The sequence below is a fragment of the Chamaea fasciata genome, unplaced genomic scaffold (assembly GCF_029207755.1).
Source record: "Chamaea fasciata isolate MVZ Bird 193981 ecotype frontalis unplaced genomic scaffold, bChaFas1.0.hap1 SCAF_5, whole genome shotgun sequence".
NCBI classification, from domain to species: domain Eukaryota; kingdom Metazoa; phylum Chordata; class Aves; order Passeriformes; family Sylviidae; genus Chamaea; species Chamaea fasciata.
Genome location: NW_027094090.1, coordinates 39,165,848 through 39,180,989, shown reverse-complemented (window position 1 = coordinate 39,180,989; position 15,142 = coordinate 39,165,848). Strand labels below are relative to the sequence as shown.

General features: G+C 34.9%; 1 protein-coding gene across 6 annotated transcripts in view; it reads left to right on the top strand.

Annotated features, from left to right (window-relative positions):
- The window catches only part of PPP1R12A (protein phosphatase 1 regulatory subunit 12A), a 113,362-nt gene that overhangs the window by 68,199 nt on the left and 30,021 nt on the right, over positions 1-15,142 (top strand). For all 6 annotated transcript variants that reach the window (XM_066183303.1, XM_066183304.1, XM_066183300.1 and 3 more), the window contains exons 4-11: positions 255-414; positions 2,211-2,355; positions 4,521-4,595; positions 5,068-5,156; positions 5,284-5,441; positions 9,125-9,246; positions 11,744-11,959; positions 12,749-12,843. In XM_066183303.1, coding sequence (XP_066039400.1) covers positions 255-414; positions 2,211-2,355; positions 4,521-4,595; positions 5,068-5,156; positions 5,284-5,441; positions 9,125-9,246; positions 11,744-11,959; positions 12,749-12,843 — 1,060 coding nt within the window. The remainder of the gene's footprint in view (positions 1-254; positions 415-2,210; positions 2,356-4,520; positions 4,596-5,067; positions 5,157-5,283; positions 5,442-9,124; positions 9,247-11,743; positions 11,960-12,748; positions 12,844-15,142) is intronic.

Sequence of the window (15,142 nt, the reverse complement as noted above, 5' to 3'; positions counted from 1 at the left end):
TCCTTTTTCCACATGGCCCCTCCTTTTGTTAAAAAGACGTTATGCAAGCTGTCTTACAATATTGGATGTTTCCATAACCTTGGAATTCATCTTCCAAAAAATATTAATATCTAACTCTGAACATTATTCAGATTGTTACGGTTTTATTTTCCCATATCATATAAATGTGGCAAAAAATCTGTTACATAATTGAGTATATGAATTAAAATATTTCATGTCTGTCCTTCCCCTCTCCCCCTCCCTGTCTGAATTAGGGGTTGATATAGAATCAGCTCGAAAAGAAGAAGAACGAATAATGCTCAGAGATGCAAGACAATGGCTCAACAGCGGCCATATAAATGATGTCAGGCATGCAAAATCTGGTGGTACAGCACTTCATGTGGCTGCTGCTAAGGGCTATACAGAAGTCTTAAAGTAAGTGTGGTTTAACTTTTTCATATTTTATTGTCTTGATGTAATGTTGCTTGGAATTGGGCACTTCTAACTTTTAGGGAGTGTATCTTGAAAATCCCAGTCTCTGTAGAGCAATCTATTCTCAAAGCTTGATTTTATGTTTTCAAGCACTCATAAATCATGATGTTGTTAGCTTTCTATTCTAAGTCATTCAAAATATGAATAACAGTATACATGTTGAGCCTGAATACTTACTTAAGAGAAGAAAGTTGATAAAAAACTTGCCCTGTTTCTAAAGCCAGCTATGTAAACAAGCTTAAGACTTTTTTATAATGCCAGTTAGCATCCTAGTTGGTGCATATTTTCAAGACGTCTTATTTGTTTCCATGCATAAAGCAGAGTTTGTAATCCAGGCTTAAAGTTTTTCCACCTAAAAACCAGATAATTTAATTTTGTGTTTTGCTAATGTTTTTAAAAATCGTGACTCTTGAAATCTTCCCTGGAAAGCTTTAGGCTTCAGGTGTCCCCTAATTCACAGCTTTTCATTAATGTAATATCAATACATATTGTAACATATTTGATTTCTTTTTCATTAAAGCTCCACTTTTATTACAGTAAAGTGTAATTAGTAATACATTGCTTTAACGTGATTGTAAATTTATTTGACTGCTTTAGCAGTACTAGGAGCACTTACAAACTGTAACATGAGTGAAAATGAGCACACATCCTGACTGTGAGTATTGATGCCTTTAAGGTCTGCAGAGCAATTTATTAAATGGGAGTTCTGTTTCCAAAAACCCTGATGCTTCAACATGATGAAGACGAATTATTCTGTTGGAAAGGAGTAAATTTTGTTTTAGAGTAGCAGGTGTCTATAAGGGAGTCGTATCTGTAACTGTTCGGGTATTTTTTAGCTCCCTCAGTTATTACCTTTTTTGTAGTCCCATCTGTGTACTTCTCCTAGGAGAGGCAAAACATATGTGCAGGAAATTTTTGTGATTGCTTCAAATTATCAAAAATGTGTGCTCTGCATTGGATGCAAGACTGCAAGATTTGCAGCTGGGCATATGAGAAAGTTGACTCATTGCAGGATATTACTATAAGTATATTGGCTCTTGAGAAACTGAGAGAATATTTTGAAAAGACTGTTTTGTTCTTATGTGATTTTTAACAATTATGGACAGTGATTCAGAGAGCTCTTAGCTCTTTAATATAAGAAAAACTTGTTAGGTTAAGTGTCCTTTGTTGCTTTGATGCTCACCGGAGAACGTGATGAGTGTGAGTGCTGCATGGAGAACAGCAGGTCCTCTCTTTGAGAAACTCTGCTCCTTTTCACAGAACAGTTGAAGCATGTAAACACTGGATTTTTGCAAAAAGTTAATGACAGGAAATGAAAGTTTCAAGCAGCTAATTTTGGAATGGAAGGAAGTTCTAATAGTTTTCTAATAAGAACACTTTGTCTAACAATTTTTAACATTTTATAACTTTTTTTCCTTTAAAAGCCTTTTGCCTATTACTGCATCTACAGCAAAGAATATCTAATTATAGAAAGAATGGTCTTTGGAGAGGAAGTGAATAACGAAGAAAATGGAAAAGACTGTTTTTCTTCAATTTTCCTTTAAATATATATACACACACCTGCTAAACAATGAAAAGGCAGATCTTTCTAGGACAAGTAATCAATTATCAGTAGTCCAACGAAAATGTCTATGAGAAAAAAGGAGGAAGATATTACCAGAAAGCAGTTTTACAGTTTTTATGAAAATTTATTTATCCCTGTCAACAGTGTCAAGATTTATTTCTTTTAATTTCTGCAGGCTTTTAATACAGGCTCACTACGATGTAAATATTAAAGATTATGATGGCTGGACACCACTTCATGCTGCTGCTCACTGGGGTAAAGAAGAAGCATGTCGCATTTTAGTGGAAAACCTATGTGATATGGAGGCTGTCAACAAAGTGGTAGGATTTTTATGTAATCCTTGTCAAGATACAAAGTTCTGGTCTCTAAAGTGACTTTAGAAGCCAGGGTAAGAAAAGTGATGGTAAACTGCTGTTTACTGTACGTGGAGCTTTATATAATGCATGTGTTGTCAAAACAGCATGGTTGTGTTCAGAACTAAATTCTCTGATTGTCTAAATTAATTTCTAGGCCAACTTTATACTTAGTTCTGTATTCAATGATCCATTCAATCTTTGACATTGAAATTCACGATTGAAAAAGTTTGTTGACGTTTCAGAGGTACAAAATTAGTGACTTGATGGATTGCATTCAGGCTTTCATTTGATCTCTGAAGATGATGATGATGCCTTTGGCTAGTGTTTTAACTCCTAGAATCAGCTTTTGGTATATTAAAGAGTTGTCACTATATTATGCTGATTTGGGTGTGGTGGAAGAAAATTGTAGGCAACTCTGGTCCCCCTGGACATAACCTGAATGCTTCCTAAGCTCTGTTTCTTTGACTTTATGCAATGGCCTGTGTAGCTTGCTGATCTTGCTCCCAGTAGACACATGTTCATGAGTTCACATAACCATCAAAAGGATCCAAACTTTTTCATTCAGCCATGTAAGTGCTGAGGTCATTCTTCTCGTAGTTTGTTTTACAGATAGATTCTGTTCTGCTTCCAGTTTATGTGTTAGATTTTTTACTGGGGTTGTGGTAATGTGGATGTCGTACATTATAAAAGTATGTTCGAATCCACTACAAGAGTAAGAAAAAAGGAGGCATAGAGAGATGTCAGCTGGGGGTTTTTTTTGTGTGTGTATTGACTTGTCTCTGCAAGCTAGGAAAGTTTTGCCTGTTTTTAAGTAAGCTAGTAAGCATTTTTGCTTTTGGAGATCTGAGGATTGAAAACTCTGGATTTGGTTTCAGTTGTATGTGCTTAGCATCTCAGAGAATGCAGCAATTATTGATTAGGCACCTGACTTCAGGTATCAACTGTTGCAGATTTGGGTTTAAGATGTAACCTTCCAACTACAGCAGTTTTCTGCAAAGTGATTTTTTTGTGGTCATAGTTAGTCTATAGTTGGTAATAGTACCTAAAACTAGAATGCCACAATGAAAAACTGTAGTTATAATGCAAATATAAACTTGTGATAATAGTCCACATGGCAGAAGACCTCAAGATGTTTTGAGTTATGCTTGTTAAAAGGTCCACATGCTTCTGCTGTGTGATCAGAATTAGTGGTTTAAAGGCTCATCCTTTCTGACCAGTTAAGATAGTCTTCACAGCGTAATTAGGAATAAGTTTGCCTTTAGTTAACATTTTGAGAAACTGAAATAAGTACAGACGAACAGGAACACCTTTCATTATTTTTATAAGCTGCTGTGGCCACTTATTTATTAAATGAGTTCTGGTTTTATTACTGGTTGTTGTACAGAAGTACTTCCTAGTTTGATCTTGTCATGATCCCCACAACATTTCAGTAAGTCCACCCAGCATGTTGGTGCAGCTGCGTTTATGCCAGTGAATATAGGACTTTGCCTAGATTCCAGCCTTCGAGTATATGTCCCATGGAAATCATACACTAAGGAGAAATAACAAGTGGTCGTAGCACATCTTTTACAAAATAGAATGTAAATTGTAAAATACAGTTTTGTTGTAATATGTGCTTGAATTTAAGCATGACTGCTTAAATTTAGTGTAACTCCCATAACTCATTAAAACTTAAAAAATCAAGCTGTATATGATAGTCTGAAATGGGCAGGATACTGAAATGCTCAGGATCCATCCATTCAACTGCCATTGTGAACAGTTGTTTGGCACTAATACTGTGAGACTATATTCATCAATCTACTTTTCATTCATAGTGTTCTGTTTTTCCTTTAAATGACAATAAAGTTTTATTGTCATGTCTTTATCACTTAAAAATGTGTTTACTCATCAGGTATAAATGTTTTTGTTTGAAGTCCCCGCCCTTCCCCCCCGAAAAAAGGAATATTGCAGAATTGTTTTCAAGTACTGACAGACTAACAGTTTGCAGTAGAGCTTGATTCGTATTTTCCAATTTCTCTCTCTAAATGTTCTCCTTAACCTGCATCATCATGTGATGAGAAGACATCATAGTCCAATACATTTAAATTCTGTTGCACAATTGTGGTGTTTTACTTCTTCCCCTTCTCCAGGGTCAGACGGCGTTTGATGTGGCAGATGAAGATATTCTAGGATATTTAGAAGAGTTACAAAAGAAGCAGAATCTGGTAGGCCTTATGCATATGCAAATATACATATATACATATACATATACATATATACATATATATACATATATATACATATATATATATATGTTCTATTTTAATATACATAGGATTATGGTATCCAACTCAGGGCAGCATATAGATTAAAACCAAAGTTTTCAATTCCGGTGATGCCACAGTCATCTCAAAAGCTGCCCTTACTTGGTCACCTAAGGTGACCAAAAAAGCCCTGGAAGAAAAAAGACAATCTACAGCTTGCCTTGTTCAGTGGGCATTTTATGATCTGAAGTATCAGCAATGGTCATCTTAGTTGGAATAACAGTTTCTAAGGTTTTCAGAGCTTTGAACATTCATACCTTGGAAGTTTATACACATTCTGTTGTTTGTAGTATTTAGAGATTCGCCACCATTTGTAGTTTTGTCACACTGATGCCATTCTAACAATTAAACTGCATCATTCTATGTTTTGAAGCTTCATAGTGAAAAACGTGAAAAGAAATCTCCCCTAATTGAATCCACAGCCAACCTGGACAATAATCAGACACAGAAAACATTTAAAAAGTAAGTAAAAATAGAAAAAAATATGAAGTCTTTAGAAAGATGACTTTGTAAGCTGCCACAAAGTCCTGCTTAACAGGCTTTAGTAAATTTTTCAGTACTTAATAAATACTTCTCTTTTCAAACTCAGTAAGGAGACGCTGATTATGGAGCAAGAAAAGAATGCATCTAGTATAGAGTCTCTGGAGCAAGAGAAAGCAGATGAAGAAGAAGAAGGAAAGAAGGATGAATCCAGTTGTTCTAGTGAAGAGGAAGAGGATGATGACTCAGAATCTGAAGCAGAGACAGGTATGTTATTTGGAGCATTGCATTTCATGAAGTATTTACACATTTACTCATTTAATATCACATGATACAGAGTTAAGTATGTCACATTTCACTTATTATTCTGTATTCCACTAAGTTTCCAGTTATTTTAAAGTAAGTTTATATATGTCTAAAGTAAAGTTATAACAGATGTATCAAATGGATACCAGTCTTTTACTGATAGCCACTTAGGTTAAAGCTATTAACCAGCTTACTTGATTGGCTGCTTAACAAATTGGTGCTTTTAATTAGATAGATAAAATAATATAAGCCTGAAGTAGCATGTCAGAAACATTGAAAAAGTTAGAAGATCAAATTAAAGAGTAAGACTTCTTAGCAGTATTTGTTTGTAGAACTGATATAGAGATTGGATCAACAGAAGTGCAAACATTCTCATTTGTCTTTATCATCTTGAAGTAATTACCAATTAATCTGGCTCAGGTATTCATAAAGTAGTAGTGCATTTATTTTCAGTGTGTACTGAGATAAACTTTTAAAGGTGTTATTTTAATGTTACCTGTTACTTCATACTTAAGTTCAGTTCAAGAGAAATGCTCTTTGAAAAGTTTAGCATTGTATGCACATTACTCTCTATTTCTCTCTTGAGAAGTGGAATTAGTGGGTTGTTTTTTTCTGGAACTATCAGAGTAGCAGGTACTGATACAAGAACAGAGTAGTGTCTTTTCCTTTCAAACCAGAAAACATGTGTCTGGCGATTAATGTTTAAAGATGCATGTTCAATCTCAGTAAAGAATATTAAAATTGCAATGCAGCAGCATAACACATAGACATGGATCTCATTAGAAGTAGCTTATTAATATTTTGTATTTAAACTTTTTAAAATAAGCAACTGTTTTTGGTGAGCTGTCTGTTTTCATTTTAATACATTCTAATTTCTTCACCTGTAAAGATAAGAATAAGATGGTATTTTAGAGCTAGCCAATCTATCACAAGCATTTAATGCAGGTAGAAGTAAAAATAACTTGTGAAACCAAACTTTCTATTATGGTTTAATTTTTTTTTTTTTTTTTTTTTTTTTTTTTTTTTTTTTTTTTTTTTTTTTTTTTGGTAGTTTGAAATAATCCAGCATTTCAGTGTGAAGCTGAAAAAAAAGTGTCTGGCAAGCTTTGTAATTGCACTTTTACCTTAGTGTACTTGCATCCATTATTTACTGAGCTTTGTTAAACTCAAGCTACTTGTAATATATAACCTGTAGTAATTTCTCTGTCACTGAGCTGACTGTAATGTCTGCTGAACTTTATGACTCTGGTAACTGTGTTCCCTTCACTGCCAGTAGTTTGTGCCAGGAAAATTTGACTGTGACACAAGAATTAATTTATGTAAACTTCGGGGGTTTTAATATCAACAAGGCTTTATCATACTTTATTTGGCAAGATACACTTTAAGCTTTTCCCTGTAGAGTTACATCTCTTAAGTTCCAAGATTTTACTTTACCTTTTTTTACCATTATTCAGCTTAAGTTAGTGAAAGATTTTTCTAGTGAAAAATCTTATTATAAGGAGCATTCTGATTGTGAAATACGTTAACAGTGTTCAGTATTCTAAAGTACTGGAAATGGTGATTTCTAATCTTTTGGGATAATTAAAATGTTTTCCTATATTTTTGTTTCATTGGTTACATGAAAATATAGCTTAAAAATAAATACACTTCTGTCTGTAAGACCAAGAAGGGAAATATGAGTATTAAAGTAGTTTATTGCAAAGGACAGAGAAACAAGATAAAAAATAAAATTTTCCTCGGTTTGGTTTTTGTAACTTACTTTTTTTGACATACTTTAACTTTTTTTTTTAAAGTTAGTCCATCTCAGGTCAGTCATGCATGCAACTATGTTCTTGCTGTTCTAGATACAATTTTAGAATAGAGTTGTGAAAAATCCATTTTTCTTCTTCCTGAAAACTTTTTCTGTACATTTTAAAGATGTATTACTCACAAATTTCTATCAGTTCTGCCTGTGCATCATTTCAAATCATACTATCAGTCCACATTGCCTCGTTCAGCTTTTTGTCACCTAGAATTTTACTGCCATTTTTCTTCACTTCTGTTTAAAAAGAACTTTTCATTAAGGGCTGGTGGTCATGTAACCTGTTTGTATTTGTTTACTGAATAACTAACATCCAAAACATCTATTCAACTATGTCCATAACTGAAACAAGTGTGTAACATCAATACCATGGATTACACAATTTCTAATTGTCGATTAGTGCTTTATTGAATTTAAATGTTGGTCGTGAGAACACTGCATGAAAACTTGGCATACTTTCTAAATTAATTGCTCGTATGGGCTGTATGGGTCACATAGACGGAAAGATGTGTTTATATAAAACAAAAATCATTTTTTGGGGCTTGAACCCCGTGCTGCTTTGTACTGCACTAATAAATAGGAAGCAACATCTGAGCCCAAAGAATGTGCAGTTTCAATACGTGAAACAGGAGCAAGGTGTAACATTATGAAGCTCAAGCAAAAGCAGTGACAGCAGTTGTTGGATCTCAGCTGTGACATTTTCTGTGTGTTTGTGAGAAGGGTTAGGGTTCATAAACCGTAGACAGAAGAAGGAATTTGAACAAAGCAGAAGAGAGTAGGTGGGTAGACTGTGAAATGTAGGTGAGAAAAACAAGGGACAAAGAGGGAATGATGCAAATGGAAAATTGGTGTTCTGGGAGGCAAGTCCCTGCCTCATCTCATTCTAGTGACCAGAATTCCCAATGGGGTTCTCTGTACAGTTAATTAGTTCTCTGAACTCAAACAAGCATAGTTATCAGAGAATGTTTCGCCTTGAGTTGGCACCTGCCTTCTGTAGTTTGAATTAGCTATTACAGAATCACAGAATCAAAGGATAGTCAGGGTAGGAAGGGAGCTCTGGAAGTCAACAAGTCCAACTTCCCCTGCCAAGGCAAGGTGACCTAGAGCAGGTTACACGCAAAAGCGTCCGGGTGGGTTTTGAATGTCTCCAGAGAGGGAGATTCCATGACCTCCCTGGGCAGCCTCTTCCAGTGCTCTGCCATGCTCAGTGTTCTTCCTCATGCTGAAGTGGAACTTCTTGTATTTTAGTTCATGGCTATTGCTCCTTGTCCTGTTGTTGGACACCACCAAAAAGAATCTGGCACCATCCTGAACACCTGCCTTTGAGATATTTATATGCTTTAATGAGATCAGATGAGATGCTAACATATCTCCTACTGTTACAGTTTTTATGGTCATTAGCCAGCTACTAAAGTGCACGCTGCATGGGGATACTGAAATCTCTGTCTCCAGAGGTTTCCAAGATGTGACTCATCAAAACCTTGAGCAACCTGATTCATAGGCAATATCAACCCTCCTATGAGCAGAAGGTTGAATTAGGTGATCTCCTGAGTCACTTTGAACCTGAATGATTCCGTGTGTCTGTCTCTGCATCTGAGTGGTAACACTTGATGAACACAAAAAAAATTTGTTACATGCGCAACCTTTTAGAAAAAAAAGGTGGACCTAGCTAAGATATAAATTGGGAGTGAAGAAGAAAACACTGAGGAATAAATGATAAAATGCTGGTTGTAAAGTTAACTGTAAAATTTGTTGGATAGAAATTCAGCTTGGTGTTGTAAAGGTGATGAAATTGTGAATGAAAAATGAAGATTAAAATCTTGTATTTTAAAATATTTTGCAGATAAAACCAAAACCTTGGCAGCTAATAATGCAAATACCACAAGTACACAATCAGCATCAGTGGCTGTGACGGCGCCTTCAGTAGCTGGTGGCCAAGGGGCACCTACATCACCTGTTAAGAAGGTAAAAGAAAATACCTCTTTATTTTCTATTATATCACAGTCTTATGATTTTCTCTTTCTTCTTTCTGTGTAAGTATATCTTTCTTGATGCAAGTGTAAGTAGTAGATTTGGTTAACCAGTGAGTTGATAAAAATATGCACAAATTCTTAAAATACTTTCTGTTCTTCTCCAGAAACTTATGATTTTTTAAAATTTAATTCTGAACAGGGACCTAAAATACAGAACTATGAAATAGCTGAATGTAAAATCCTTCTAAAAAAGAAAAATTCTGTTGCACAGTGAGTGGAGTTCTTGTTTTTTCTGAAGCTAAACTTCACCTTTTGAAAGTCTTTTCTGTGTCAGACTCCTCCAGAACTCCTAGAATCTACAGTTCTAGTCTCTGTCTGTGCCTGTATTTCTGATACACTTGATTCAAGGGAGGCAGGCGTGACTGTGTGACTTTTAGGAGTCCCTTGAAGTATTCAGTGAATGCTTTGGTACAAAAGTTGAAAATTATACCTGAAACAAGAAGTAGAAAGTGGTGTGGGTCAACCCTGTTTTAATATGATTAGGACCTCATGGAAGAGCTAGATAATAGGGACATAATTTATTCAATGCACAGCTCAAAGCCACACTAGCAAAGCCATATTGCATGCTGGAAACTTTTACAGCTTGTAACTTTACAGAAAAAGTTAATTTGGATGAACTTGAGTTTTACTTGGCAAGGGGAAGATAGGTATGCCCGGGGAAAGAAATTACAGTAGATAATAATGCATAGTCAGAAGGCAACATGTAAGTCAACCTTCTAGAATATCAGAGCAAACTGGATAGTAAAGCAGTAAATCTTCATTTGTCATTCATTATAACTTTCCTATACACATCATCATCAAAATGTACCCCTCTGCTGATGAATCTGAAAAGCACATTCAGGAAAAAGGTAACCATGATATACTGCAGCCACAGTAGAGAGGAAAGACATACTACCTGGAGAATAGTATAAAGTGTATTTTGCTTCTGGGAGCTTACTGGGATTATATTCCATATTCACAGTAGAATCTACCAGTGATTCATCTTACAAAGTATACTTTAATGTAACAGGTGCAGGTATGTGGTTTAATGATATGAGGGGATATTTTCTTAAGAGAGGAAGTAAGCTTGATTTGAAGCTGAATTATAACCTTCTACAAATCATCAATACACTTGTAATTTTGTTATGCAAAAATTAATGGTCTGTATTTTGGTCTTCTAGGTAAAAAGTGCAGGCTAAAAGTAAACTGAAGTTATCTTCCTATTACTGTGTGAAAAGCTCAGGGCCTTCTGTAGCTACAAAATAAATGCTCATCATATCAAAATTATTGTCTTATAACATAGCAGATACATGTGATCTAAAGGAGCAGTTACAGCTCCTATTAGTAAACAAAAACATTTTAATCTGTTTTTACCTATGAAGGTAAAGCAGCACTCTGTGTGTGATCTTGCACCTGCCTTTTTGGGTCCGCACCATCTGATCTGCTGTAGCTGCACTTCTGCTTTTACATCATAGATGTCCAAACCAAGGGGTGCAGATGCAGTATACTAAACTAGAAGTCAGGTTTCCTTCAGTCTACATTGCTTTCAGTCATGCTGCTCTCTGACTGCAGGTACTAAAGGTAAGGCAAATTTGGGAAGATAGCTACACTAGCATGGGATGTGATTCAGGGGTATGAATGATACATGCTAAGAAGATAAGGGGTATGTAGTGCAAATCTTCCAGTATTCTCAACAGTGTGACGATTTAGGCCAGGGACCTTGTAAGGTCACAGGCTTTGTTGTTCTTTTCTGTGCAAGATGTAATTCTGTCTCTGGCACATGCTGTGTTACATTTAGTTGTAATCTATTACTAATGTTTTAAGTGTCTTACTGCTTTTTTGGTATTTTATATTGTAATGAAGAGTTACTTAATATAAACCTAGGAGCAAACTATACGGTGTTAAAACAACCTTTTGTTTCTATTTTCCTTCCTTTCAATCTTCATCTTTGTCTTGTCTTAATTGGCTTCAGTATGATTTCATTCCTCCTATCATGCCTGTCGTGGAGTCAGTAGATCCTGCATCATGGAGGCAGGGCTTGCGCAAAACTGGCATTGTTCTTGTGCCCAATAAGAGTGAAAAATCTATGGTGAGGTTCTTGTGTGCACAGGTTTATGTACAGGTTGCAAAATAACATATTTAATCAAAATGTTAATACCAGATTTGCATGTTTTTAAGTTTTTATCTCAAGTTCACAGCGTGTATTACAAAGTGTGGGTTTTTGTAAGCTAACTTTTATAGGAGTGGTATTCCTTGTCCGGTCTTACATTTCTGATCTCATTGACTAATTCAAGAGAAAAGTGTATAGGTTACCTCTCACTACAACTTCCCTACGAATTCAGCACTTGCGATTATTAAAAACAGTTGTGTTCTCAAATCTTTGCAAGGAGCATGAATTACTACAGATAACAGAAATTAATAATGGCAATTCATTTTCATGTGTTTTATAGTTTCCAACATCTACAACCAAGGTTTCTCCCAAAGATGAAGAGAGGAAAGATGAATCTCCTGCTTCATGGAGGTTGGGTCTTAGAAAAACTGGTAGTTATGGTGCACTTGCAGAGATTACTGCTTCCAAAGAAGCTCAGAAAGAAAAGGACTCTGCAGGTGTTATGCGTTCAGCATCAAGTCCTAGACTTTCCTCTTCGCTGGACAACAAAGAAAAGGTAATAATTTTCAGGATAAAACAACATTTTGAGGAATTCATACGCATTTCTTAGTATAGATGGTAATGATGTATTATAGAAGTAAGATCGTAGTACACGTCTGTTCTTTACTAAAATTCAAAAAAGGTAAATTACAGAGCTTCTTTGTAGTATCTCTCGGAGTGTCCTTCAGCGTCTGGTGACCTGGTAGATAGGTCTGGCATTTAATCCCATAGGACTTGCAAAGCTAGTAGTAATTTTTTACAATTTGGGAACATCGGAGATTTGATAGCTTTCACATCACTTGGAGAATGATGCTAAAAGAATCTTATAAATGAAAGAAGTCTCTTCTGTATTCATTTTCATTTTGTAGTGACTTTTTATTTTCAAAAATTGATTCTGTAAGTAAACATGGATACACTAAACCAAGTGTTGTTCAGGTAGCCGAACAAAATAGAACTTGAGGTTCTATTTCAAGTACAAATGTTTGTATGATTTAAAGATTAAGAATAATAATGTACTGTACTATATAAAAGTACCAAACCAGTTGCTTTTTACCGAACCAGGAATCACTGTTGGAATTGTATAGGAGCAAGGCAAAAAAAAGAGAAATAAGTTATTAGCATCACTAAAATGGAAACATTAGCAGTTTTCTTTTCCTGTTGTTGTCTTTTATTATATTTAACTAAAGCTTAAAACTCATTTGTGTAATTGGGTCACAATAAATAGAGCTGGAGTTGGCATAATGATAATTTTCCAGACAAAATAATCAGTAACAGTAACAATTAACAAAAACCTAATGTCTTTCAGGAGAAAGATGGAAAAGGAACTCGACTTGCATATGTTGCACCTACAATACCAAGACGGCTGGCCAGTACCTCTGACATTGATGAAAAAGAAAACAGGTGACTCTGAAGTTTTGGGGTTTTTTAATATAAAATTTAAATAAGACTTTAGAGTGACTGGCAAACTTACATGTTTTAAAACAGTGCTAATTTACAGCATTATCTGGCTGTATAGATTATGCTAATTCATATGGCAGTCCATTTCCTGAAGGTTTTTGATCTTGTCAATTATAATAACCTTTTGTAGAGTCCAAATTATTCTATGGCAAGAGCAGAACTCAGTGAAGAGTGTTGTCTTCTTGGGAAAGAAAAAAAATAAAATTCAAATTATGATGTTCTAAACTTTTAAACTATTGAAGGGTGCTAAAAGTATTTTACTGCTTTGTCTTGAGTCGCAAAGTACTGCTACTGAGCTGCATTATTACATTTGATTATGATAATGTGATGTGTTTCTTATGGACTTCACTTAAAACCATATTGTGCAGCAGCAATACAGGAATCATAGGTTAGATAGCAATTCTTCTACTTTGCTTGTTTACATGTTGGCCTTTCATTATCTTTTGGAGATCTTTACTTTCTTTGCTGCTATTGTTTCTGTAGCTCTCAGAATAAAAGAAACAAATAGTTAGGTGAATAGGCTTGCTACCTGTTAGGATTTGGGGTACTTTCACGGCATATTTATAGAGTCAGAACCTTCCTGTTTTTCACTCCTCCTTTATTGAGGTTCTCCAAGGATGTTCTCTGCAGTTACTGTAGAATGCATTGTACAAAACTTGGAGATCTCCATAATGCCTTGGTTTTGGTTGGATCATATCTAGATAGATGAATGCTGCATGACCTGAACTGAAAATCTTTTGATTGCTCAAAGTGTGCTGTTGTAATCCTTATCTGTAAGATTTATAATCTCTTAATATCTGAAGAGAAATGTCTTCACTGCTCTTCTTGAGTGCTGTTTGTTTCAATGCAAACAGAAGATAAATACTGCCTTTTCTTATGCCTGCAGGAAATTGCTTAACTTTAGTCTCTGGGTGACAAATTCCATTTCAAAACAGAATTCCAGATATTTCAGGGATATTTCAGATCTCACACTCCCCTAAAGCTCAGTGTAATTTGCTAGCATTTCTCCTTTTACGTGCTCAAGTGTTTTTTAATCTGTGTTTCTGTAAGGGAGAAATTTGGAGTTTCTGTTTGTGCTGTCATTTTCTCCATTTGTATATTCTTTGAGGCTGAATTTGTTTTCGTTTCCTTATAGAGAGATTATTATTGTTTCAGTTTTTATGTTTTTATTTTTTGGGGGGTTTTTGGGGGTGTTTTGTTTTGGTTGGTTGGTTTTTTTTTTTTTTTGTTTTTTTTTTTTGTTTTTTTTTTTGTTTTTTTGGGTTTTTTTTGGGTTTTTTTTGGTTTTTTTTGTTTGTTTGGTTTTTTTTGGTTTTGTGTGTTTTGTTTTGTTTTTTAATTCTACTTCTAAAAACCTCTTGTTCTCCAAAGGTATCTTTGCTGGATGGTACCTTAAGATTGGAATAAATATTTCATTCAGTTTTATTCCTTAGAATATGTTATTGCTTGTAACAAAGAGATTAAGTTTTTCTTCAGTGTTGAAGTCTATTTGTGTCCTTGATGTGCCAGTTGTATCAGGTTGCCTGATACATAGTTTTGTGAAAGACATGTTTTATTCTTCCTACTGTCCGAACTTCAGATCTTGAGCTGACATTTTATTAGAAATTCAGGTTTTGCATGTCAGTTTTCAGGATAGTTTTTCTAAGTAGATTTTTGCAAGGTTATTCCTTGCTGCTATAAACTGCAGCAATAGTCTGGAAATTCCTTGTGACTGAAGTCATGTCTGCTAGTGATACATGTCAGACCCCTCAGGAATGGCTACTGCAAGCCTAGTTACACTGGTCTTACAGTGTCATGAGTTCTAAAAGCTTGTCAGCTTTTAAACTTCTTATAACATCAAAGAATGAAAAATTGCATCAAATCAGCCATTAAGAAACCCAAGTAAGTTTCGCTTATTGCACTGGATAATCTCAGAAGCAAACAGAAAAACATCTTGTTTCTTTTTTGAGAAAACAAAGCCAGCAATGACCACAGATAAAAACCAACAACTGATTTCATGTTGATTAAATCCTCTTTAGCAGTTTTCTTTTGATGCTGCTTTTTATGTTTTTAATTATGTTAGTATCAATATAGTATCTTTCCACAGAGGCTTGAAAATGATTGTCCATAAAAGCAATTTTACTCCTTATTCAGTTATGTTTATTTTAATTGTGTTATCCAGGATTTTAATTTGAAGCTCTTGTTCAGCTCACATCAAGAACAGCCATCTTTAATGTGGGTTTGCCAAACTAAAATCTCTTTT